Source organism: Equus asinus, chromosome 2 (genome assembly GCF_041296235.1).
Source record: "Equus asinus isolate D_3611 breed Donkey chromosome 2, EquAss-T2T_v2, whole genome shotgun sequence".
Classification (NCBI taxonomy): domain Eukaryota; kingdom Metazoa; phylum Chordata; class Mammalia; order Perissodactyla; family Equidae; genus Equus; species Equus asinus.
This window is the reverse complement of record NC_091791.1, coordinates 160,002,269-160,029,497: the sequence shown is the minus strand read 5'-3', so window position 1 is coordinate 160,029,497 and position 27,229 is coordinate 160,002,269. Positions and strand designations below refer to the sequence as shown.

At 36.6% G+C, this 27,229-nt stretch overlaps 1 protein-coding gene across 1 annotated transcript in view; it reads right to left on the bottom strand.

Annotated features, from left to right (window-relative positions):
- Nucleotides 1-329: 329 nt before the first annotated feature.
- The window catches only part of AQR (aquarius intron-binding spliceosomal factor), a 95,948-nt gene continuing 69,048 nt past the window's right edge, over nucleotides 330-27,229 (bottom strand). The window contains exons 26-35 of the mRNA XM_014847311.3: nucleotides 26,799-27,008; nucleotides 24,833-24,970; nucleotides 20,405-20,476; nucleotides 19,131-19,318; nucleotides 18,274-18,445; nucleotides 16,123-16,293; nucleotides 12,833-12,918; nucleotides 7,960-8,134; nucleotides 5,384-5,497; nucleotides 330-2,671 (exon numbers count right to left, since the gene is read on the bottom strand). Of these exons, the coding sequence (XP_014702797.2) occupies nucleotides 2,339-2,671; nucleotides 5,384-5,497; nucleotides 7,960-8,134; nucleotides 12,833-12,918; nucleotides 16,123-16,293; nucleotides 18,274-18,445; nucleotides 19,131-19,318; nucleotides 20,405-20,476; nucleotides 24,833-24,970; nucleotides 26,799-27,008 (1,659 nt within the window). The 3' untranslated portion in view covers nucleotides 330-2,338. The remainder of the gene's footprint in view (nucleotides 2,672-5,383; nucleotides 5,498-7,959; nucleotides 8,135-12,832; nucleotides 12,919-16,122; nucleotides 16,294-18,273; nucleotides 18,446-19,130; nucleotides 19,319-20,404; nucleotides 20,477-24,832; nucleotides 24,971-26,798; nucleotides 27,009-27,229) is intronic.

The following is a 27,229-nucleotide window of genomic DNA, read 5'->3' as shown; positions in this document are numbered from 1 at the left end:
TGCGGATCTACACACCACTCGTCAAGCCATGCTGTGGTGGCATCCCACATACAAGGTAGAGGAAGACTGGCACAGATGTTAGTTCAGGCCCACTCTTCCTCAGCAAAAACAGGAAGATTGGCTACAGATGTTTGCTCAGAGCAAATCTCCCTCACCAAAAAAAATACTAAAATAAAAATAAAATAATTCAAATCCTACCACCATAATCTAATATTACTTTGACAAAGGCCAAGGGACTTACCCATCTTCCAGTTAAATTTTCTTTCTAGTGTGATAGAAAATCAAGCAGCAAAGGAGAAAGTACAGTCACCCAGCTAGACAGTGATTGATACCGTGTTTGGAAAATGGTTTATTTAATGAGCAAGCAGCATAACAGTTTACTTACTTGGGTTGCAGGTAGCATGATTCATATTCACTAAAGGGTAGAGAAGAATCGATCTTTTCCAGGAAAGACATAATACAGTAAAACTTCTTTCCCTCTTCCTTAGTCTCATACTATATATTCACAATTGAAAATAATTGTGTTAGTCCTCATACAGATGCCCACAATACCTGCTTTCAAATTCTTATAATCAGAGAAATTATGTAACAGACTATCTGGCTCAATCCCTACTCTAATAACAAACAGACGTAGGTCTCCTGGTACAGTTTCCTTGGTATTTCACTCCCCTCATCATCCCAACACTTTCATCTTCTTCCTCACCCAACATTTACACAAAGTTCGGATGCAGTAAGACCCATTTTAAGATGAGAGTGTAACTCTTATCCACCATAGCCTGGTAGAGTTGAGCAAACACTATTTACTGAAAAATATCATTGACTTGTCTTTCTGGGTTTAATTTCCTAAAGAATTCATCATTCCTTCAAAATATCAGGATCAGAAACATTTCAACGCAGCACACAGTTCTGGCTTCTTTCTTTCAAGGTTCTTTGACACGGTCAAGCCTATAAGTAGATGCACTAGACGAGATACTTTGGAGAAACGTTCTCCTTAACCACTCTAGCAGATGTCAAATTGGGGAAGAGAGAACTAGCGGGCAACTTCTCCCGCCCCACATATTCATCTCTTTTCTGGCCATCATGCCCATGGACTTTATAAGCAGAAGTCCCTTATCAGAAAACATTAGTCATACTCACTGTTAATTCTACCATCATAGAATCATCATTCTACCTCTCATTCCTCTGACGACAGCACAGTAATCTCAGTACAGTGCTTCTCAAACTACCAAGTGCATATGAATCAGCTGGGGACTGTGCTGAAATGCAGATTCAGATTTAACAGGTCTGGGGTAGAGCCCAAACTTCTGCATTTCTAATAAACTTCGACAGATGCTGATGCTGCTGGCTTGCAAACCGTACTTGAGTAGCAAGGTCCTAGGATCTTTCCCCACCCAAATTTGGAGCACATTTTACCTTAAGGTCTCCTTGCAGCAGGTTATCTACCAAGAGTACTAAACAGGGCAGAAAACTTAAAACCTCTGCATTGGGAGAATCCTAATCTGTGCACAGGAGTTAAGTTCACTGACTCTCACTGCCCAGACTCTGGATCTTTCTTCCTGCTCAGTTGGATTTGTCAGATTCTTCTTGCTCAGCTGAATGACAAATCCTGGCTCAGTCTCACCAGCCTTATCTGATGCCACTCTGCCAGCAACTCAGACATTTGGAGCACCTGCTAAAATACAGAGTCCAGGGCCCTAACCCTGCAATTCTGATTCAATAGGTCTGGACTTCCCCCAAGAAGCGGCAGACACCCTGGGTGATTCTAATACATTATGAGATTTTGGGGAAGGAAATACATGTAAACTCTTTGATGGATTTGAGAAATCTTTATCTTATGGTTGTTAACGCCTTCACATCAAGAAAGACGGAAACAGAAAAGAAAGACAGGAAAAAAGGAAACATGACTTGAGCATCTGATACTATGATAGAAGAAACTATTTCCTCCCCAATTTGGATACTTGGTTAAGGGCACTTATGGTTAATTCTAGCGTATTCTGTCCTTTTCTTTGGAGAAGTTCACTAAAAATGTCAAGTATGTCTTGTGCATTCTATAGCAAATTCTTTTAATGTAGGTTTGATTACAGATACACTCAGTTAATGATAAAAATATCAAAGGAATGGTTATTTGCCCTTCTGACTGACAAAGGAAACTGAAGTTGTTTATACACAATTTTTTTTAATATATCCAAGAAGACAAACATTGAAATTAGTTAAGAAAAATAAGGACTGAACATTAATTAGTACCTTTAAAATGGCAGAAGCAAATATAAAATACAAAAAGTAACTTTACGTAGACTTTATGAATGAAATGTCCTCCCTAAGAAAGCCTACAGATTGGCTACTTGGTCTTCTCTGCAGCAGACGTGGTATCTTGAGGGGTGTCCGCCTCCGCGGCCACAGCCTCAGGGCCCACCATAGTGGCAGTGCTCTCGGAAGGAGGAGAGAGGGTTTCTGGATTGGAACCAGCTCCTGTCTGATCAGGCGTGGTCTCAGTCTGACTTGGGGTGGTCTCAGTCTGAGAGGCTGAGGCTTCCTGACTAGAGCCAGCATCTGTTAGACTGGGTACGTCAGTTTGAACAGGCATGGCCTCCTCTTCTGTTTCCAATTCTGTTTCCTGACTTTGAATTTCCTCACCTTCTTCTACCATAGCAGGTGGTAGCTGTAATAGAGTCTAAAAAAAAAGGAAAGCATCAGTATGAACCCAAATGAGAAATCACTGGCTTATAAACCTAAGCTCTCACATCAGCCTTATCTTCCTTATAGATACTACGCACTCTACAATTCTCCAAAACACTGCTTGCCATTTTATATTACAGATAAAACAACTTCAATGACAATGGCTTAGGTTTTGTTGACTCTAAGGAATATGCCTACACAGATATTACAAAATAATGATCAAAATATATTAAATCTTCAGAGAGGAAAACAATAAGAAAACCTATTAGATTTTTTAGCAAAGGAATTTGCTATAACACTTCTGGAAACACAGTAGCCGGTTACGACTGATTGACAAACCAACTCAAGAAAGTGCCAGCTTCCATCAAGGAGTCCTGTGAGGGGTGGGGAGGAACAAGGCCTTGAGACAAAGCCATGGCAGGGAGGGAGAAGCAGGACACAGGCTTCTGTCTCACTCAACCAAACCCTGGAGCAGCTCGATACGCTGGCCTCTCCTTTATCCCATGGCAGTCTGCAGCTAAGGCATGGCTTCTCTCCTCAGGGACTCTGTTTCTCTTGTTGGAAATTGAAAAAATTTTAAAAGTACCATTCATAATAACACCAAAAAATATGAAATACCTAGCAATGAAACAAACAACATATGTGTAAGGTCTGTATGCTGAAAACCGGCAAATGCTGATGAGAGAATTCAAAGACCTAAATAAATGGAGAGAGAGACCATATTCATGGGAGACTCAAAATACTTAAGACGTTAATGTCCGCGAATTGATCCTAAACAATCCTATTCCCTAAAATATCCTAATTAAAATCCCAGCATGGGGCTAGCCCAGTGGTGTACTGATTAAGGACATGTGCTCCACTTTGGTGGCCTAGAGTTCGTGGGTTCAGATCCCAGGCGCAGACCTACAAACTGCTCCTCAAGGCCTGCTGTGGCAGTAATCCCACATGCAAAATAGAGGAAGACTGGCATGACATGTTAGCTCAGGGCCAATCTTCCTCACACACAAAAAATAAATAAATTAATTAAAAAACCAGCATGCTTTTTAAAGGGTAGAATCGACAACCTGATTCTAAAATGTATATAGAAAAGCAAAGGAACTAGAATAGCCAAAATAATTTTGAAAAAAAACAACAAAACTGAAGGATTTGCATGATCTAATTTCAAGATTAACTATAAAGCAACTCTAATAAAGGTAATGCGGTAATGGCAAAAGGATAGACACAGATCAGAAGAACAGAATGGAAAGCCCAGAAAAAGACTCTCATGTATGTGGCCAATTGATTTTCTGGTTAAGATGACAAGGCAATTCAACAGAGGAAAAAATAGTCTATTCAGGAAATGGTGCTGAAACAATTAGATATCTGCACGCAAATGAATAAAACTCAAGCCTACCTTGTATCATACAAAAAAATTAACTCAAAATGTATATCTCTAAATACAAACCTAAAACTATAGAACTTCTAGAAGAAAATATCAGAAAAAATCTGTAACTTTGGATTAGATTGTTCTAGGATATAAAAAGCATAAATTTTATAAAAGAACAACTTGATACATTGAGATCTATCAAAATTTAAAACTTCTGTTCTTTGAGACACTTAAAAATGAAAAAACAAGTCAAAGACAAGGAGAAAATATTCATAAAACACATTTCTCATAAGAGTCATAGAATAAATTTGAAAACTCTCAAAATTCAATAAAACAAACAACCCAATTTAAAAAATGAGCAAGAGACCTGAACAGACGTATCTTCAAAGAAGATATACACATGGCAAACAACCATGTGAAAAGATGTTCAGTATCATTAGTCACTACGGAAATGCAAATTAAAACCACAATGAGAACACTACATATCTACTGGAATGGATAAAATAAAAATGACCAACTATAATAAGTGTGAGTGAGGATGGAAAGCAACTACAGCTCTCATATACTGCTGGTGGGAATAAAAATGTACCACCATTTTGTAAAACAGGTTGGCAGTTTTCTAAAAACTTGAACATACACTTTCCATATTATCCAGCCATTCCACTCCTAGAAATTTACTCAAGAGAAACTACAAAAGACTTGTACAAGAATGTTCATAGCATTTATGTGTAGTAGCCCAAACTGGAAACAACCACAAATGTGCATCAAGAGGTAAATGGGTAAACTTAGTATATCCATACAATGGAATACTATTCAGCAATAAAAGGAAAGAATTACTGATCACGCAAAAACATAACTGAATCTCAAAATAATTATGCGGTGTAATAGCTAAAACAAACATAAAAGAATACATGCTGGATAAGTCTATTTACATAAATGTCTAGAAAATGGAGACTAATCTAGAGTGACAGAAAGCAGATGCTTAACTGCCTGGAGAAGGTGGGAAAGGGATTGGTGAAGGGTAAGAGGGATTACCAAGGGGCATGAGGACACTCTTGGGGATAATGGCTATGTTCATTATCTTGATTGTAGGGATGGTTTCACAGGTATACACATATGTCAGAACATATCATATTGTGTACTTTAAATACGTAGAATTTATTGTATGCCAAATTGTATCTACATAAAGATGTTTTAAAAGTATGGATGTTACATGAATAACAACAATCTACTTTGGTTTAGTTGGTTTCCCACAAGGAATCAAGTACTTTAAAGATTTATTCTGCAACAAAGATTCTCTCTACAGCATGAAAAATAAGAGTCAGTTTTGAGCAAACTCACCTGATGATAATGATGTGTAGTCTGTATCAAGTGCATGTACATGTTGTACACAAAGTTTGCCATCTGAGGCATATTCTTTATTATCTGTACTTCATGAGATGGTCTCTCTCCATTCTAGAAGGCGGCAAGAAGAAAGTTTAGAGTGAAAAACACTAAAAGCCAACATTCCAATAGAAGCCCCTGTCTCCATCTTATGTATTAGCACCACTAGGGTTTGGAGAACACAAAGATATAAGTGTGAGAGTCCAATAAGGAACTGATGAAGAGGAGTGATTCAATTTAAAATTAGAAAATGTAGAGACTAGGAGAGAGCTAATAGTTACCAGCTTTTAACACAATTTCAGGCTGGTAAATAAAATATGAGTTTTGGTCTATTGGTTAATGTAGAAAAATAAGAGATAAGCAATCATTTGAATAGAGAGAAAAAAATCAACATGGTTTAAAGTAGTGGTCTCTAATACTGTGTAGGCTCCAAAGGCAAGATTATTCAAAAAGAAAATATTAAGACTATTCTTCGTATTTATGTTTTCTTAAAAAATAAGTTAGCATTTACAACAAGAAGTTAACAATATGTAGACTGTTAGTCATGAGGGTGAATATTCAAAAGGTTTTTTTAATTAATAAAGTATATGGTCAAAAATGTTGGCAAACAGTAGCATCAAGTGTGAGATCTGTGGTACCATCAGAACCATCTGGGAGACTCTGAAATCGCAGAGGCCTGGGCTCTAGCCCCTACAGATTTAGATTCAGTGGGTCTGAGACAAAATAAGGTGATTCTAACGGAGTAGTTCTGGCAACAATCAGTGTAGCTAATAAATTGTAAAGCAAACAAAGAAAATACAAAATTTGCACTTCTTCCTAAACCAGCCTAGAATAAAGTTAATGACTTTCCTATTTATAGTCAATTATGAAATGCTTATAACGTCTCACCCTTTCTTACTGTAGCAGCAATTTATAAAACCATAAAGGTAAAAACTCATAGCAAGGAAAAGGATTTTACCTTAAAGTGACAAATTATTTAAAGCACATAAAGTTAGAGATATTTACTACATTAAATAGCATTTCTCAGAATTAAGCAGAATGGTAGTAAGCAGGCGTTCTTTCGATAATGGTCATTTTCCGCAACAGTCACAACTTCTGTGTGCAAAGATTGCCAGATTGTTACAACTATGACATACTGCCTTCAAAACCTGGAAGGCTTTTGTTTGTTTTTTTTAATGGTTTGCTTATTTTCTGGTGGCAGTGCTGGGAGTTGCCTCTTCTGAGATGCAGTACCAGCTGCTCAGCCCTCACCGACTGCGACACAGTCTTGTGAGCAGAGGTTGGAGAGATGCTCTCAGCCCTCAGCCCCCCAGGGCTTGAGTCCACGGTGTGGTGTAAAGTACGGGTTTCGAAGCCATCTATTCCTTGGTATTGCCTGATCCACACTCCAGGTTCCTCCAGGTGTGTCCCTGCAGCCCTCGGATGGGAAGCACCTGGGGAGTGTGTTAAACCTGAAGACACCTGGGCCCTGCCCCAGACAGGAATTTCCCTGTTTAATAATCAGCCCTCCAAAGATTGAGAACCCCAGGGCTACGGGATTGTGTCCAGACTTCAGAGCCTGACACGCAAGGTTTTACATGTCCCCACCCATCATATTTCTGCATCCTTTTCCTCCTACTCCTCCACAGCAGCATTTCTTTAAAAAAAAATGCAGTTAAAAAAAATACTTAGCATTATTATTAAACACACAGAATTTAATCTTGTTTTTTTTGAAACATTTAAAACAGTTTCATTTAAAATCTAACGGACCTCCAAGACATTTCATTAAATGAAAAAAGCAAAGACTAAAAGTCTATAGTATGCTAACCTTCACGTAAAAAAGAAAATATAAAAAAATAAACAAGTATCTGCTCCTTTGTGTAAAAGGAATATATGAAGGATAAACTAGAAACTAAAGAGTCTGGTTACCTATGCAGGGAGGGGGAGGGGAAAGAAGAGAGAGAAGGGGGCAGAGGACAAGGGGAAGAGGGATGAGGGGGTGTGGCACTTCTCTGAGTATGTCCTTTGTTAACTGTATGTGCTGTCCCCTCCCACATTCCCCCAGAATGTAAGCTTCTTAAGGGTTCTCCAAGAGCTAACCCCTTTACCTCTGTTACCGAGTAATCAGTTAAGTTCTCCTCACAAAGCTGAGGAGAGGCAGTACAGTACAAAGATTAACAGGGATTTTGGAGTTAGCCTGCCTAGGTTTTCAAATCTTGGATTCTCCATCTACTAGAAGCATGGTCAAACTATTCAACTTCTCTAATGCTCAGTTTCCTCATATGTAAAATGGGGTTAATAAGAAAACCTACTGAATAGGAGTGTCACTGAGATGAAACGAGATAATATACATAAATAGCTAATTGCCTGATACAGGGTGAGTACTCGATAAATATCAGCATGTATTATTATTTTTATATAGAAAATCTAATTCAGTTCCTTAGCATAAGGAGCACCCTAAAACAGTGATTGGATGACCTATGTGATGATGTTCCCAGCTAGTGTGGTCACCTATAGGGGAATGCTGCTCTATACAATGACAAAAGGAGCCCTACCTTTCTACTGGTCGGGAAAGGCTCTGTTGGAATGATATGCAAATGAAGTGGGCGGGCCGTGAGCTGGCTGAAAGCTGGTGTTAGTTCAAAACAGTTTTGGAAGAGAGATACTCTGGCGAAGATATAAAGTCCAAGTCTGGCTCTAGACATGGCGACCACCAAGCGACGGACATCCCTTTGGGAAACAAACAAAATTAACATACACCAAGATTAATAACATATTTACACAGCATTTCATTTTTACATATTCCATTAAATATTCCAGTTAGGCTGCAACGATAAAAAGGTAAGCTTCTTAAAAACTCAATAAACATTAAGTTAATGTATGCTATGTGATTAGTAAACTAAGTAAAAAGTGAATGCTTTATTACTAACCTCTATAGCTTTCTTGCGGGGCAGAGGGAATCACAAAATAACCAGGGCTCTGATTAAAAAAGGTTTAAGTAGCTCTATTAGTATCACGGTACGGTTCAGTTGTCAGTCACCACCACTGAGTCAATCTGAACCAACCCTTCCTCTACTTCTTCACCTACCAAATTCCCCAGCTCTGTCAAGGTCAAATTTTATTTCCTAGACAACTCTCACCACACTGTTTTATACTTTTCAAGTTTTTTTTTTTTTTTTGAGGAAGATTAGCCCTGAGCTAACTACTGCCAATCCTCCTCTTTTTGCTGAGGAAGACTAGCCCTGAGCTAACATCTGTGCCCATCTTCCTCTACTTTATATGTGGGATGCCTACCACAGCATGGCATGCCAAGTGGTGCCATGTCCACACCCAGGCTCTGAACCGTGAACGCCGGGCCGCCAAGAATCAGAAGGTGCGCACTTAACTGCTGTGCCACCGGGCCAGCCCCTGTTTTATACTTATTTATAAAATAATTACAAATATGCACAGAAATACAGCAAGATGGTATAACATAATAATGCCATGTCTTATTCATGTATTTAATCTAGTACCTCGGCTCAGTGCCTAGCCTATAATAAGCACTCAATGTTCACATAAACAGTAATAAAAATGGCTAAATTGAATGATCCAACTATATACATGTAGCTTACTCTCTGATGAATTACGTCAGTTTTCTTTATCTTTTAAAAAGAATATACATTTTTAAAACTTTATTTGAATCAAACAAATTTATAAAAGAGGGCTACGTATTAAGTCTAATTGGAACTCATTATTAGTGAGGATGTCTTCTAGAGAGAAAAGATAATTTTGGTTTTTGGTTTCAAATACAGAGGACAGTTTGTTTTCTTGAGATGCTGTTAGATGCTATTTAAATTTGCGAGTATTCTATGAAAAAGACAACTTTCATGAATAATAATAAAGTCTGGTAAAATCACCCCTAATCCTGGAAAGAAAGTTCAACTGTTACAAAGATCATATAATGACCTGACAGAGAACCAAGAATTGGAATATTTACCACATGGCTTTTCTTAGTCTCTGCATAATGCAAGATATTTCCAGAATATCTCTAAGTCAGCCCCATTGTCTATGGCGTTTTATGATAGAGACCAGATAGAGACCTAGTTTCCCTTATCAGGAGGCACTGTGTGACATCAGTACATACCAGTTCCATTCATGGAGTGGGGGGAGGAGAGGTAGATATCTACTCCCCCAAAAAACTAAGAGATGCTCATTTAGGTAGAAGGAGAAAACATACCCCTCACAGTAGCTTTCTGAGGAATTTCTACATTTGTAACACACTGGATTCATGAAGGAAACATTATCTTTTAGGTTTCTGCAACTCAAATTATTTTTTATTTTCTCTATATTTCCTTAGAACCCAAGGGGTCATGCTCCAGGTGGGTGGTTCCAACACTGGTAACTGGATGTACAATGCTAGAAATACTTAGCATGAGTTCTCACACAAATATAATAAAGGAAATTATGGTTAAAACAATGTTGTCAGGGAAAAAAGAGGTGGGTGGTGGAAGGAGGTGATCTAAACTGTTTTTTTCACGGTAATCATGGTATTATAATGTTCAGTTCTCCTCTTCACATCCAGAAGGCTCTATCTATAGGTGGAACACAGATATAGTGCTACTGCACGATACTGAACAAGTTCCCGTGCGGAAACTTTTCCCCGCAGCCCTCAGTGCCATAGTGCATGGAGGGAGCTTTCCAAGTTTGATCTCCACTGTACATGAGGAGACTTAGACTAAAGACTTCTGCAGATTCAAATGTAGGTATCTTCCAACAATATGTTTAATGTCTCTCCCACTGGACTCTACACAATATGAGGGTAGAGATCACGAATGTTAGATTTACTACTGTATACCCTGAACTCTGTACAGTGCCAAATAATAGATGGATCTAAAAATACTGGTTAAATGAATGACCAAACACTATGAACATAACAAACCACCAAGCAAAAAAAGTAAAGGGTGTCAGCAGGAGTAGACAGGGTTCCTTGGAGCTGTATCTCGAACCCAGGGCAAAGGGCATTACCACCTTCTTTCACAGTCCCCAAAAGACGGCTGGACAGAAACAGCACTGTTAAACAACAAGCCATCACTCTGACAGAACCCTTATGAGGAAACAACACAGCAAAGTTACAGTGTCACTCTTCGCTCCGAACAAGTCACAGGCATTTCTACTGGTACCCAGGCTATTCAAATCAGGTGGTGACGAGAACAATGAATGCTGGGAAAGGGACTGGAAATGTCTCACTACTCTGGCTTCTAAACAGCTCCACGGCTTTCTAAAACAGATCTCTGGAACTAAAGCTGAATAGTCTGTCTCCTACATAATTACCTGATTAGTCTACCCTGAATGAAAAAAGATGTGCGTAAAAGAAATCAGGCAGGTGCTTGGAAACCAGTTTAGCAGTTCCTTAAAGGGTTAAACACAGAGTTACCACATGACCCAGCAATTCCACTCCTAGGTCTACAACCAAGAGAAAGGAAAACATATGTCTACACAAAAACTTGTACATGAATGTTCATAGCAGTATTATTCATAATAGCCACAAAGTGGAAACAACTCAAATATCCATCGACTGATGAATGGATAAACAAAATGTGATCTATCCACACAAGGAAATATTATTCAGCAATAAAAAGAAATGAAACACTGATACACACTACAATGTGGATGAACCTTGAACACATTAGCCAAGCAATTCCACTTATACATCTAGAATAGGCAAATCTACAAAAATTTAGTGTCTAGAATAGGTAAATCTACAAAGACAGGGAGTAGAATGGTGGCTGCCAAGGTCTTTGGGGAGAGTAGGGGCAGTGACTGCTGTTAAGTACAGTTTCTTTTTGGGGTGATGAGGATGTTCTAAAATCGTGAAGATAGCTGCAGAACTCTATGAATATACTAAAAATCATCAAACTGTACACTTAAAGTATGTGAATTGTATAGTACATGAATCATAGCTCAATAAAGCTATGATTAAAAAGGAAAATATGGAAAGAAGTAGGTTTCCTTGGTCTCTTTCAACTTGAGAAACAAAATAATTTCCCATTTATTGGAAAAGGAAAGATACGAAAGATTATTTCTACAAAACAAAATATTCTATAAAGAGTTTGATAAAATTCTAGCTAAGATGCCTAAGATATCTGGGTAATTAGAAGCACAAATGATAGTTAAATTGACATTTTCCCTGTATGCTTTAACAACACCAGTACCATAACCAGCACCCCCCGAGCCCACCCCATGAAGAAGCTGGACTTTCAAAAGCAAATTTTGGCAAATACAAAGAAGACTGATTTATTTGGATAAAGGTTGTTGTTGCTTAGAAAATTTCAGTATGTGAGACAATACTGAAGTCAGGTTTTTTTTTAACCCTTTACTTATAAGCATTTTATCATCAGTTTTTTTTCTAAGTTTCTACAAAAGTGAGGCAAAGAATACTACAGAACTATACTACTGGGAATCTGAAAAGATAAAGCACTACAGAGTAAAAAAAAAGGTGGGGAGGGGAAGAAGCAGTATGCATGCATTCATACTGTGAGTTTTTGAGAGATTTTAATTATGTAAATCATCATGATGCCCCATTCAGACAGCAGCTATAAATCTCAATGTGGAAAAGGAACTGATTTTTAGAAAAGTTAGTTTCCAAATACATGCTTGACAAATAAATAAGCAAAAGTAAACTATTTTAGAATGCTATAGTCTTCAAACAATTTCTCGAAACATTACATCTTTGCTTACTCTTATGTAAAAGTGATCAATCTAATGGAACATGATCATTGGGCTAAGCTCCAAATGGATCTTGACTTAATGACAACATTATGAGAGCTCGGATAATTTTCTTTTTATATCCACCAAATAAAATAATAAAATGAACTCTCCTTATAGTTTTGCTAAGTGAGTCATATGAGATGAAGGTTTATATAAAACTAAACGGCTGCTTTGTAATAAGAAGATATTATTCCCATAAATCTCTAGCACATAAATACATCGCAATAAATGATAAAAATAGATTATTGTTTGTTTTGACATTTCTTAATCCTGAGAGAACAAATGGTTCCTTTATCCTCTAACACTGAAGCTGAAAGACTGTGTGGGAAAAGGTCAGAAATCCTATGCAGTAAAAACTCATTCTGTAGAGACTTTTTCCCACTTAACTTCCTTTAATTTCTGACATTGTTTCCAACAGATATAGGAAACATAAACTAAGACTTTATGATAAAACGCTATCTCTGAATGTTACTAAAGAGTAAAAAAGTTAAAATTACTAAAACATTTAAGATTCAAAAAATTTAGAAGCAATGGTTAACTATACAAAGGATCTGATGTTACATTCCAAAAAAAAGCACCAAAAGTTGCCATAACAATTAATTATACTTAAAAAGTTTAAAACTACTTAGCCACAAAAGCAGAGATAATTCAATAATATTATGAACATTTTTCCTTACGTACCTCAGATGGCCCACTGCCCTGGTTCGTACTAGAGAAAGAAGAATATAATCATTCTGTTGACCTTGAAATCTGTCAACGGTTGTTACCTAGGAAGTAAAAATGGGAAATATGGTATATTTTCAAAAGCACAATAAGACTCTACAGAGATCATTTGAATAATGTGCTAGAAATAAAAATCTTACCCTTAAAATAATCAATCCTAAACGAAACATGAACACACACTTGGAAGTGAAAGAACAAGTTAATGAACACTATGAAATAAACCACAGTAACCGGATTAGGCTATGTCCATGTGTCGTTCACACTTACAGCACTCATCTTTACCCCTGCTGATAAGTGAATAACGATCTCCGGAATTAACAGTCTTCCCCTACTGGACTACTGAACTCCATGAAAGCAGGGACTGTGTTTAGCTTACCACCTGGTATCCCACCCAGTTTGATGCCCAGCAATATAACTTAGTATGCTCACTTATTATTGAACATATTCCTCGTTCTCATCTATAGTGTTCCTCTATCAAAAAATAAACAAGGTCTCAGTCTAATAATAGCACTCAGACATTTATCATTAATCAAACAAAAAGCTGAAATGCTTATCCTGTACAAACTGTAATTCATGGTGCCTACCTTTAGGAAATTAACAAAACATTTCTTTCATATCAACTCCAGAGGTATAATTTACATACAGTAAGAGACACTCATTTTAAGTGCACTATTTTATAAATTTTAAAAATGTATATCCCATATAACCACCAGCACAATCAAAATATCCATCACCTCGGGCCCCCTTGTCATCAACTCTGTATCCTCAGCCCTAGGCAACCACTAATCTGCTTTCAGTCACTATAGATTATTTTTCGCCAGCTCCAGAATTCCATAAAAATGGAATAATAAAGTTTGTACTCTTTTTTGTCTGGCTTCTTTCACTCAGCATAATGTTTCTGAGATTCATCCATGTGTTGTGTACATTAGAAGTTCATACCTTTTTACTGTTGAATAGTATTCCACTGACCAGATACACCACAATTTGTTTATCCATTCACCTGTTTGTGGCATTTGGGCTGTCTCTAGTTTGGGGGTAATTTGAATACAATTGCAATGAATATTCATGTATAAATTCAAGTATAAATAAATTTTTGTGTACATATGTTTTCATTGCTCTTGGATAAATATCTAGGAGTGAAATTGCTAAGTTGTATGGTAAGTGTATGTTTAACTTTATAAGAAACTGGAAAACTGTTTTCCATAGTTGCTGTACTACTTTACACATTCACTGGCAATGTTCCAGTTCCAGAGTTCCAGTTGCTCCACATCCTTGCCAACACTTGGTATACTGTCAATCTTTATAATTTTGGCCATTCTATTGGGGGTTTAGTGGTTCCTCACTGTAGTTCTAATTTGCATTTCCCTGACAACTGACGATGATAAGCATTTTTTCATGTGCTTACTGACCACTCACATGTCTTCTTGTTGAAGTGTCTGTTCAATTCATTTGCCAATTTTGTATTGGGTTGTCTTTATCAAATAATGACTTTTATAGTTCTTATATTCTGGATGTAAGTGTTTTGTTCTTCTGTGTGGATGTTAGACCTGGAAATTCTGTTGCCATCCTGACCACGCGGAAAGCTTGTCTGAGAACTCTGCTCACAGACTGAGAATGGCAGAGCAGAAGGATGAAATGAACCTTGGTCTTTGATGACATCATTGGGTCGTTCTGTAACCCAACTCTGGAGCCACTCTACTTTTACCTTGTTATGAGAGAGAGTAAATTTCCTTATTATTTGAGTTAAGTTTTTCTGGTACTTATAAATAAATGGATTCAGATCCTGAGGTCCTTCTATTTCTAAACTCTGTATTTCAAAGTCACTAGTTTCTCATTTTCACTCTGCATATCTCTTAAGGAGTGTTCCTTAGTGTCTATTCTACCCCATATTCTTTTCAATTTTGTCTCCATTTCTACGATTTTGTTTTCTTTTCTTCCAGTTCACATTGCATCTCTTCTTGAGTTTTTCAATTTCTCTGCTTTGTACTCTTCTCTCACTGAAATGGTTACTTTAGTAATAAGTATTGTAAAATTCATAGCCCAATGTGTACTCAAAATTTTCATCTGTTTCAGGCCAACATGTTTTCTGGAGCATGTAACTTGTCAATTAGTATGTTATGATGTTCTTTCCCTCATTTTTTCCCTATATAAATCAAGCTTGTGCTAGTTTCCTTTCCCCAACTATTGAATGTGTGGGTTTCTTAGCTTAGCTACATGCAAGAGATTAAGCTGAGGTGACCAGCTAAATTGTTTTCTAAAGGCTGGATGGTTTTCACCAGAGAAGGTTCTTTTTTCCTCTGCTACTATAGACAGTCTATTTCTTGTAAATATAGCTCACCTGTAGGCTTCTTTGAACCAATCTGGGACCAGGAAGGCTTCTGCTCACCCCAATTCCTGCATCCATTGTTGAATAGCAGGGATGTGGCTCCTATACTTCAGAGCATGCCACTCACCTTCAGAAAGTGTGCTTTTGCTAGCATTTCAAGACTGGTCCCCTAAATTCTCTTCTTCCCACATTTCCGTCCTGATAGTCACCTGATCTATGTCATCTCATTAAAAATAGAGTTTATCTTCACCTCCCCCCATTTTCCTCTTACTTTTGGATGATTTCCAAGAAAAGGTGAAAGAGCTTCTATACAGCTATGTTCACAACCAAAGTCCTAATTTCATCATTACTAAGATTATATTTGTTTTCTTATTCTTTCTAACTTTCAACCTTTTATTGATAAAATCAAGCATCTTCATTTTTATATGATATTACTCCATCATATCACAAAAATAATAAAAACGTATTAAAAAATCCTAAGGTCTGAATGCACTTTATAATTTTCCTTTATCCTCGAGAAAAAACACCCCTCTACAGATAGACAATAAGACGTGGTACAAATTATTCCTTTAAAACAAAAAAAAATTACTACAATTCCTATTTCTACAGTAACAGTATATAAATAATGTAATTGTGTTACCTACCATTTTACCAATAAAGCTTTAGAAACATTTATTTCTGATTACTATCAACAAAAATCTTCAATGTAGTAGTTGAGACAGAAGTTCATAGCAAACCAATAACACTGTCAGACAGGATTGCCAGAGAATTATTTGTAATTCCTATTATTCCACTTTCTCACAACTTAAAAGAAGATAGCAAAGAGACAAAGTAGAACAACATAAAGACTGAGAATAAATATAAATCTTTTCCATCTTGTCAACATCAAGAATGAGAGAATATATTATATTCATAAAATTACCTTATTTGGTCTTCCAATCAATGGATTGCTCCCACATCGTCTATTGATGATGTCACGAATAAGATGCTTTTGCCCATTATATGTTGTTAGAATACTGATCTTGTCAGCAGGGTAACCAAGTAAACACATGTACATAAAAAGTGCCACTACATATTCTGCCTCTCCAAGGTTCTGTAATGCAAACATAATCAGATTGTGCATGTATTTTCTTTTGTTTCAATTTTATACAGAAAATGGTTAACCAGCACAATTAGTTCATTTATCACACCTCAAGTAACGAAGAGGTAATAACTGGACAAGTGAACACCTTTCATAAAACATGAGGAATAACCTTACCCTAGGTTAACACTAATAAATAAAAATAGAATAATTTTTGCTAATTATTTCCCTTTGACATTTACAATATACAAAACAATCATAAAATAAAAGTTACCCACTCAAAGGCTTAATATTTCTGGGACCACAACAATCACAATATAGATCAATAATATTCTGCTACCAGTGTACTGCAACTATAGTTATGGAAAGAAATATTAACATGAAGGAGCAAGCTAACTATCTCAGAAGCCAGTAGAAAATCCAGTCTAATAGCATATACAACTAAGTACTGTAGTCGACTCTCAATTTTCACACAACATGTTTTCTTCTTCCTCATACTTAGTATTTTTTGTGTGTTTTGTGTTTGTACTCTTACTGATGGTTGCCACCTTTACCAGACCACTTCAAGTGGGAGAAGGATACGGCCTCACACTGGTCAGTCTGGCTTACTGTGATGCTAGAGATTCTGTTTAAAGATTGGTGGGAAGAAGCTTAAAACCAAGGCTTAACTGAACTTGAAAGTGAGAAAGCATAGATGAGGCTATTCAGTCCAGTGCAGGAGAGACTAAACTGAAAGTAATAAGTGAGAGAAGAAAGTCAAATGAGAACATAAACATAACATGAAAATCAAAAAAGAAAGACAAGTGGCTGGATTTCATGTAAATGCAATAGGAAAATTACAGGAAGACCTTCAAAAAAAATCATTTATATTCTGGTGACACTCACACAGCGAGACTTCTCTCTTCATTTAAATTTTCTAGTTCTTTGGAAGACAGGAGGGAAAAAAAGCCACATGACTGTAAATCTTTTCATTTTCCATATTAATAGCAAACTACATTTATCATTCAGCATCAGCTCTAACACAGATAAAGTAACAAATCAATAGTGTATTTGCTGCCAGATCTTTTTGTGCAAATTATCTGTGTATATTTCTATATGTATGTTTTGCTGTTCCTTTTTAAAAATAAGTGGGACACTATAGATATACTTTGCAACCTGATTTTTCTCATTTAACATGGCATAAACATTTTCCCTATCATACTTAGTGGCTATTCAGTATTTCATTATATGGAATAGGTAATAATGTAATTAATTACTACTGATAAGACATTAGGTTATTTCTCATTTCCAAAATAACATGTAGTAAAAGAAAAAGATGTGATGAACATTTTCGCAAAAAGTCTTTACAAATTTGCCCAATTTTTTTAGGACAAATTCCTAGAAGTGAGAACATGGCTTTTAACACATTCTGACAATCTGTCCACCAAATTACTTCCCTACTAGCATTGCATGACTACAGAATTTCCCCAAACCTACCCCAACAGAGTATTATCAGAGATGAAAATATGTTCCAGCGATTTACATTTGCTACAAATCTATACCTTTTTTCTGTGAATTGCATATTCTTGTCCTTATTGTATTTTCTGTTGACTTTTTTTAAAAAAGTGATTTATAAGAAATGTGACATACTCAGACTTCAACCCATTATTTGTTACCTTTTGAAAATAATCACTATTTATTTAGTCACTAATCACTCAAATTAATCACTATTTTTATGATTTTTGCTTTTGGTAATGAGCTTAAAAAGACCTTTCTCACCCCAACATTATATATTCACCAATGTTTTCTTCTTTCTATTATGCCTATAGTTTCCCTTCTTTGATGCATCTATCTTTAATCCATCTGAAATGGAATTTTTTGTGTTGTGTGTGGAGTAGGGATCTAACTTTCCTTTATTCAACAGCTAGCCAAATGGTTCAGTATCACTGATTTAGGTAGCAATTCAGCCAGGCAAAGGCAAAATAATCTTAGAAGTTTCCCGTTTTTTCTTACCTGATAAAAGTAAGGATTAGGTTCAGATTCTCCCACTCCCTGAAAATCTTCAACATTAATGAGCTGGAAGTCGTAGAGCAAGCCAGCATTTGCGGTACTGAACTCCGGCAAGAGCTGCACGTGGGGTAGGTTCCCTAGATTCTTGTATCGCCAGTTGTAGAGGTTGCACAAGCTTCCCAAGACAAGTCCCCCCCAAAAGAGGAAATATTAGCAATGTAAATCCCTTTGGATATACATGGGGGGGGGCCTAAGGAACTGTGCTCTTCCTTTTAATTTTCATGTTACACATTTTGTGTTCATCCTTTTAGCAGTAACGCTTTTACAACCTTTGCCTCTCTACTTCAAGTAACCAAATCAGAAGACTGATGATATTACAGAAACGACAGCTCTACTGTATTCTCTGAGGTAAGTGCTGTCTTTACTCCTGAAATTTAAAAAATCACGGAAGAGTGTATAAATTGAGTAAAATTTTGAGGCAACTATAAGATGGGGCCTGGACACCTTATGAAATGAGTAAGAACTGGTGTGTTCTCCTCTTGTTCATCTTTTGCTTTAGCCTTCAAAATGACATTAACTGTATATCTTTTGGGGGCAGGAAGAAAGGGGAAGGGACAGTGAAAAGAAGCACTTAATTTATAAGTCATTTAAATTAATCTCAGTGAATAAAGTGAAGAAAACAATATGGTAAATTCATACCCCATACCAAAGGCAATAAAGGTGCTTTCAGATATGTAGATGGTAAGTTCCTGGATAGCAGGGCATGCTAAGAGTTTATACAGAAAATGTTATCAAATTCTTGGATCACAGAACTGATATCCTCAAACAGGAGTAATCCTCCCGGGACCCGTCCCCTTTACCTTGCTCTGGCTCTCCCTTGGGCATCAAGATCCACAGTAGGAACTCCAACTCGGACAAAGCGAGTGAAGAGAGACTGCTCCATGTTTGAATACTTCTGAAAGGCCATGTTCTTAATGACTGGAGGTAACTGGTGATGATCACCAATCATAATCCATCGTTTCAGTCGGCTAAAACCATCCTGAGGATTCTAGAAACGATGAGTGAGGTAACGGCAAAATACTGTAATTAATATATTATCCTGTTAGTCTCCAATTTATTGCACAATATTCTTGCTATTCACAAAACAGTTTTATTTGCTTACTAATTCTTGATATTTACTAGTTCCACTGAGAGGAATCTGGTAAATTTATAGAATGACTTATGAACCGAGTATGGGTACCATCGCTCTTGGCTGATAGTGTGTGAGAGAGGATGGAGGGATTGAGGTGGCAAGCATGGAATTACCTTGCTTTAACAGGTAGGGTAATGAAAATGGCCTGGGAAGCTTAGGTCAGTATGAGGCAAAGAGTGGAAAGAAAGAAACAGAAGCCGAAGCACGGAAATGGAAAGATACCAAAGTAAAGAGCTTGTATCACAATTATACTGAGAGCCAGTCCTGAATCCCCCCAAAGCAGTAAAAATTATACCTTCTTTAATTTCCCACAGTACTCCTTCAATTTCCCACTCTACATGTCTCCTTGTTCTTTGAAACACATCCTGATAAAATACATTCCAAGTCCCAAATAAACTGGCTAATAAGACAACCTTTGGAACCCAATTTACTTATAAATTAGAGCAGTCTCTATTCTTAAATTGGGAATTCCACATTTGTTTTTAATGCTTCCATAGTAAAGACTATTGCACAATAAGAAAACATTCTTAAACATCATCATTTAGCAAAAAATTTGGGCAAAAAAATAAAAGCAATGTACCCAGTGAACATCAAAAACAATTCTAGAAACAACTCTAACAAAAGAAATGAAAAAATAACTCATCTTCCCTCCAAACTGCATGACAATGTAATTTTCTTGATTAAAATTACTAAGTCTTGTCAAAACTTAGAGATAAACTATGAATTTTTAAATAGTGCTTCTGGAAACAATTCAAACTAACAAATAACCAGTGAATAGATTAAAGGAAGTTTATAGGCTTAAAATAGAATACCAAATAGAATGAAGTTAAGGAGAATATATAATTATGATAATTAGCACCCCAAAACTGTGTAGCTTTCTGATGTTGCCCCCCTGGAATTCTTAAAGATCTACTTTCTTTACCTCAGATCTCAGTATCTTACCTGTAGAAGAAGAGGTATAAAAGTTTCTATCTCCAGAATCTGAGCAGCCTCTTCCATTAAAATGTTGTCATACTGGCAAAAGGAGAAAAAGAAATCTTTTCAAAAAGACAGCTTCAAAGTCAAATAACTACCACCATAACTGTAACCACCATCCAAAAAATCCCAAATAATACAGATAAAAATGACAACACACAAATTATTTAAACAGAAACTTCATGATCTTATTTATCATTATGCCCCTGTTTCTCTAATTCTAGTCTTTAACCTCAGGGAAGCCCCCTAAATATACAACTGTACATCAAGGAGACTTCATATATCATTTCTGGGATTGCAATATCAATTTAGTTATTTTCAATTCACTTCTTTAAGTTCTATATAAGCCAGGCAATTTATGATTATATATGAGGTCATTTCTCATATATAATTGGTATTCTTACCCTAGGTAGTATTTTGGGTAATTTTTTTTACTTATGAATCCTACCTAACACTCAACAATCCCCTTCTGTTTCACCTTCGGCATTCAATCTGTCATCAAAGCATGCCAATTTTGCCTTCAAAACTCCGTCCTGAATCTATTCATCATTCTCATTTCTACTACAACCACCACCACTCTAGTCCAGGCCACTACTCTGACTACTGCCAGCAATCTCATCACTAGCCCCTCCCTTTCCTGTTTTGCCTCCTCTAAACCACTGATACAACAGTCATCAGATATGTCACCTCCTGGTTTTAAACACTGCACTGACTTCCAACGATCTCAGGAAAAAAAGTCTCTTAACATGGTCTGCCAGAGATGTATTAACTAGGACCTACATTCAATCTGGCCCCTGCTTTTCTTTCCTACTTTTGGTCATCTTTCTCCTTACTCACTAAGCTTCAACCATGTTGACCTATTTCATTTTTTCAGAAATGGGAAAACTATTCCTGCCTCAGGCTCTCTGCACATGCTATTCTCTCCTCACTTTTTGTCTCCTTGGCTCTTTCTCATTCTTAAAGTATCAGTTCAAAAACCACTTTATCCAGGCCTTCTCTGACCTCCCAAGCTAAAACAAGTTTCACAGTGCCCTGTTTCTTTGTCTCACAGTACATCACAATTTGTAATTCTGTGTAGAGTCATGTATTGCTTAACAACAGGGATACATTCTGAGAAATGTGTCAACACGCAATTTTGTCATTGTGTGGACATCATAGAGGGTACTCACACAAACTGAGATGGTATAGCCTATTAAACACCTAGACTACAGGGTATTAATCTTATGGGACTACCGGTGTATACGTGGTCCATTGCTGACCAAAACATTGTTATGTGGCACATGACTGTATTTACTTATTTGACGCCTGTTATCTTCCCACTGTAACCACAGGCCTACTAGGACTAGTTCACTGACCCCCTCTTATCAACAGACTAGTTAAGAGTTGTATTTCAGGAACTGACAGTGATCCCTTGTCCAGTTCATGCTGGCTGAGACCACCAACCCACCAAGTGGACCTGTGCAAATGCCTGACTGGTGAGCCTTTTGACATCAAGGGGCCGAAAACTCCACCCTCAGACCATGCTAATGCCACCATTTTGTGAACATGCATCCTATGCAGAGCCATGACGCTTGACTATGCTTGCGGATCATCAATTCCCTCACTTCCCCTCCCCTCCAATCATCTATGTCCACACTTCAGATTGCCTCGCCCTTTTATCCCAGAAATTTTGCCCCAAGCCCTGGAGAGGGGAGACAGGTTTGAGAGCTTTCGCCTTGTCTCCCTGCAGGTCAACCTCTCAACAAAGCCTTTTCTTTTCTCAAAAACTGATGCTGTAATAATTGGCTTTTTATGAGCACTGGGCAAGAGAACCCCATCTTTGTGTGGTAACACCACTAACCCAGTTTCCAGTAATGTCAGGAGCTGCACATTTCTAAAATAATGACAATGCAGGTCTTTCTCCAACATAAGGAAATTTCATTCTTTCTTTAATGATTACTTCTCTTCTATATGCCAATTCTCTTCTAGATCTATTATCAACGTGTTTTATCTGACCCCTCCAGTTCTAACTCTGATTACTACTTAGTTTGATACCCTATTCCTTGTTTTATATGTAAAACACTTTCTTGGAGAATCTCACTAAGTATAAATTACAGTTCCTTTGTTCTCTGTTTTTAAAGATTTTTCCCCTTATTTTGTTTTCTAGGCAGGTGGAAGGTAGGAGGATTATATTTACTCTTAAATTAACTCTCCTCTTTTAAACTAATTGTTCATATATCTTGTAATTTCTGTAGTACTCATTTTTACCAAAATGTGGTTGTATGTGTATTTGTCCAAGACCTGTAGCTGAGCTGGATTTCCATTGGATATGATGAAAGTTAAGGTTCGATTCTGCACTGTGCCTCAATGAAACTACCTGAGGAGTTAAGCATGTGGATGGGCATCTTCTCTAGCTCTATCTGATGCTGAACATCCCTATTACAATGACTAATTAAGTCACCCTGGTGGGAGTTGAGGAGGAGGAGGAGTTCAAAGAGCCACATTTTCTCAGAAGTCCCTGCATGGACTCTCAGGATAATAGACATGGGCAAAATAGAGTGGGAGCAGCTCAAAGAAGACACTTTAAGGAGCCTCCTTTAAGAAAAACAACTCCGAAAATCTGATGCAATTTAACTTAAAAAATATATCTATAGATTTTGCTTTTTTTTTTGTGAGGAAGATTGGTCCTGAGCTAACATCTGCTGCCAATCATACTCTATTTTATGTGGGACGCCGCCCCAGCATAGCTTGACGAGCAGTGCTAGGTCTGCACCCAGGATCTGAACCTACAACCCTGGGCAACCGAAGTAGAGTGTGTGAACTTAACCTCTACACCACTGGGATGGCCCCAGATTCTGCTTTTTAAAAAAGATTTTAATTACAAAACAAAATTATGATATAACTATATTGGGAGTGTTAAGGAAGGAAAAAGGGCATGAATGTGCATACATGTCTCCTTGGGGACAGCAAGAGAGTCAAAGACAATGCCTAAAGTGGAAATTTAACATTCTTTATTGATACAGATAAGAAGGACAAAGGAAATTCTAAAAGAGTTGAAAGACTGGATTATTGGAGAGCACCAGGGGACTAGTGGATTACCTTTTTTTATGTTAAGCAGATTATAAGATTTTTAACATCTTAAATCAAATGCATGTATAAGTTTGATAAAAGTAACATCTCAAAATATATAAAAATATAAAAAATCTAAGGGATACTATCAGCACTCAACACTATCTTTAGATGTATAGCACAATATAAGTAAAGAAAATGATTAATGAAAATGTGATAAGCTAGGAGTAATTTTTTTAGAATAAGCATGTGAAAAGTTACATGAAAGCATAAAATGCTAATTATGATTTTATAATTTCCCCTTATTATTAAACTCATATAATTTAATATAAAATTCAAAGTATATTTTATATGTCAGCCCCAAGAACAAAATATATGGGTGAGAAATTCTCACTAATAAATGTGCAAAGGGTAAGTTCACACCACTAGGATAAGTTCACACTACCTTTTAATAAATGATCGTTATTTGTCCTACCTTGCAGCTAAGGAACCTTTCATCCGAAATAACAACAATTCTATCACCTTGAATTTATTTAGCACCTATCTGTCGGTGAGCTCATAATGTTTAAAAATTGTCAGTTACTTTCAGCAATAACAAAAGCTTTGCTAACTTTGAATTCAAACCAGTACAAGAGTACTATTTTAAACAACAGAAAAACCAGTTGCAGGGAAGTTAAATGATTTGCACTGAAATCAGAGTTTAGGTCAATATCACTAACAAAGTCACAAAGAGTCTACAAATTAAAATCTACTGCTCAATTATTACATTGCAACTTCAACTGAGTCACAGGCTAACAGGCTATCATGCCTTTAGCTCTTGGGTCTTTATCTTACGATGAAGTCATTTTAATATCACATCTTACAGTCTAAATAAGAATATTCCATACCCTCACATGGAAAGCTTTTCATTTACTGAATGAACAAATACCTGGGAGTGGATGTGTGCTTAAAACATGAACAGTTCAAGTGTATAGATGTCTAATAGGTGAAAAACACGGTCAAATGTTATTTTTGTAGCTTTTAGTTCTGTTTGGCGATTTTTAAACACTGAAAATAAATTAATCTACCTTAAGTATGACAACTTGGTTAGACAATCATATGGTTATAATGTTACTTAATGCACATATTACTGATAACTAGATTTAAAAAAATTAGAGTTAGAGTTCACTAATCATATACACATGGGAGGCTATCATCACTTTTTAAAAAAGACATTTTTAAGTAATGATAAATGCGAACTTCAATAAGAGGTGAAATAAATAGCCTAAGTTAAAAAAAAAGAAAAAAGAAACAAAAAACTAACAGCTGAAAAGATGATGAATTAGGAACTAAAATATAGGTCTTTACCTTGAAACCTAACTTGACTAAATCATGTCGTTTTAAGGCAGCATGAGTACAGGTCATAGCAATGATTTTGGCTTCTTTCACCAAAAGGTATTTAGATCTGTCCAGTCCACTTCGAAGTAGTTCAGAGGCTCTGAATTCCTGTGGGGGAAGTAGGAAGTAATGAGAGACTATTTTAGGAAAATAAACATAGTTTATGAATACATTCATACAATCCAATTACTTAGACTTAATTCCTGAGAAATTAATATAAATAAATCATAAACTAAGCCTAAGGAATCATAGTTCTGTTCATTATTAGTTAGATACTAGTTGAGTTCAAATAATAGCTGATGTTCAAACTACAATTTGAACTGTTTTTTGTATAAGCTAAAATATTTACAATATCAACAAGCACATTGAATAAAATATCAATCACCATTGTACCTATAACTGCTTAAGGTCCTTCCAGGAAAATGGAAGGTATTTCAAGTATTCATAACAAAAGGGATTTAATACAGGGGACTGGTTACACAGATGACAGAGGAACAGAAAAGCCAGACAGGGAATGGTGAAGTAGTCCAGAGACTAGCAATAGCAGGAAGTTACAATTATTCCTAGGCTAACAAGGATAAAGGGAGGAGACAATGATATCAGAGCCCAGTGACTGGGGTACCAGAATAAGCTGGAACCACAGTGGGCCAGGCCAGCAGAATTGAGCCACAGAAGAGACGAAACCCAAGGTAGAAAGAGATGGTGGAGAAATATCCTGGCTTCTCTCTTTCTTCTATTTCTGCCATATTTCTCGTGGCTAAACTCAGCCAGAAGTCAGCTGATAAGGGAAGCCGGGAAATTAAACCTCCAAGGATCAGCCCTAACCTGGACCATGGCAGAAGATCCCCCAAAGGGCGGAGTAGGGGGATGGACAATAGATGGATGACATGAGGAGCAAACAAGCCAAAGCAGAGCACCTAATATCAAACTTTATCAAATCTGAACATTATGTCATACTTACTTCAGACCTTTTTAGTACTTTTGTTTTGTTTTTTAAATAATTAAAATGTATGTCCTTCTCCTCACTGGCTCCCCAGACAGCTAGTATTACAAATTATATGTTTTTATCCTTTTACTTTCTGTTTATGTAATCATAAAAATACTATAATATTGCTTTGTAGGTTTAAAAATTTTATTTATTATTATTCTATATATTTCTTATTCTGTCTCTACCATCCATCTATCCATCCATTTATCCATACATTTATCCATCCACTTACCCATACCTTGCATTAACATTTACTGAACAATGACTATGTGCCAGATACTCTTCTAGGAAGTAAGAATATAACTATATCTAAAAAATGAGAAAGACAAAAGAGATAAAGCTTCTGCCCTTTTACCTAGAGTAATCCCAAACCTTCCTAATGAAAAATCTGAGCCAGAATGTGATCCCTTTACAGGACTGCTGTACTCTTCCAATGATGTTTTCCATAAGGAATTTTTGAGAAAACTAGGAAATATCCCAGGGATCCCTAAGTTCCAGACATATTCTTCTCTACCCCCTTTGTAGAGTGGTGATTCTTACTTCACTTTAATAATCAGGATCAATCATCCTAACACAGTGACTTTACTTTTTACCTACTGGTCAAGAGGCATGAAGAACTCAGAAGGGCCACAAGGCAAGCTCAAATTCCAATTCAAAGAACCATTGTTGAATCTCCTGATGGAAGCATTCCTTTCTTAAATACTAACACTTTTACACCAGAAAAGCCAGAATAATGGGGATTCAATTCGTATCTTAATTTTTACTTAGTTCTTGAACTAGAACTATAAATGTTTTCAATAATCTCACTTAAAAGTAACAATCTGGCTTGCCCGATTTGAATATTCGATGTATAATAGTAGCTTCTATGTACTTCATTTACAAAAAAAAATCCAAACAACTAAACTTAAAACCTTTAAAGGAAAGTTAAAAGAACTTGAGAATCGTTACCTCAAGCTGAGTAAAGATTTTCTTAATATGCCTGAAACATCCTTCAGCAATTTCCATGTCTTCTTCATAAGATCGGCCTTTAAAAATGGGTTGAGGGGCATTTGCAAAGTATTCATGAAAAGGGAAGAAAGTGGAGACTTCCGTAACATCTGGCAATGTATTACTTTTATTTTTCACTTTGCTGATATACTCTTCCCAACGAGACATTACCTATAAGAAAAAGGAACTTGAGGTTAACTTTGCCAGTAAATTACTAAGCTTTAAATAGTATTACAAAAAAAGAAATCTAGTAAAAGTAAGATCTGCTAGGTAAGAGAAAAGAAAAGCAATCTTTGACCCAACAGGACTCTTTCTTATCTAAGACACTGACAGATTATCCTTCTCTCATAAAAGTAACCTTTAAGATTGTAAAAAAAAAAACAAAAAAAAGG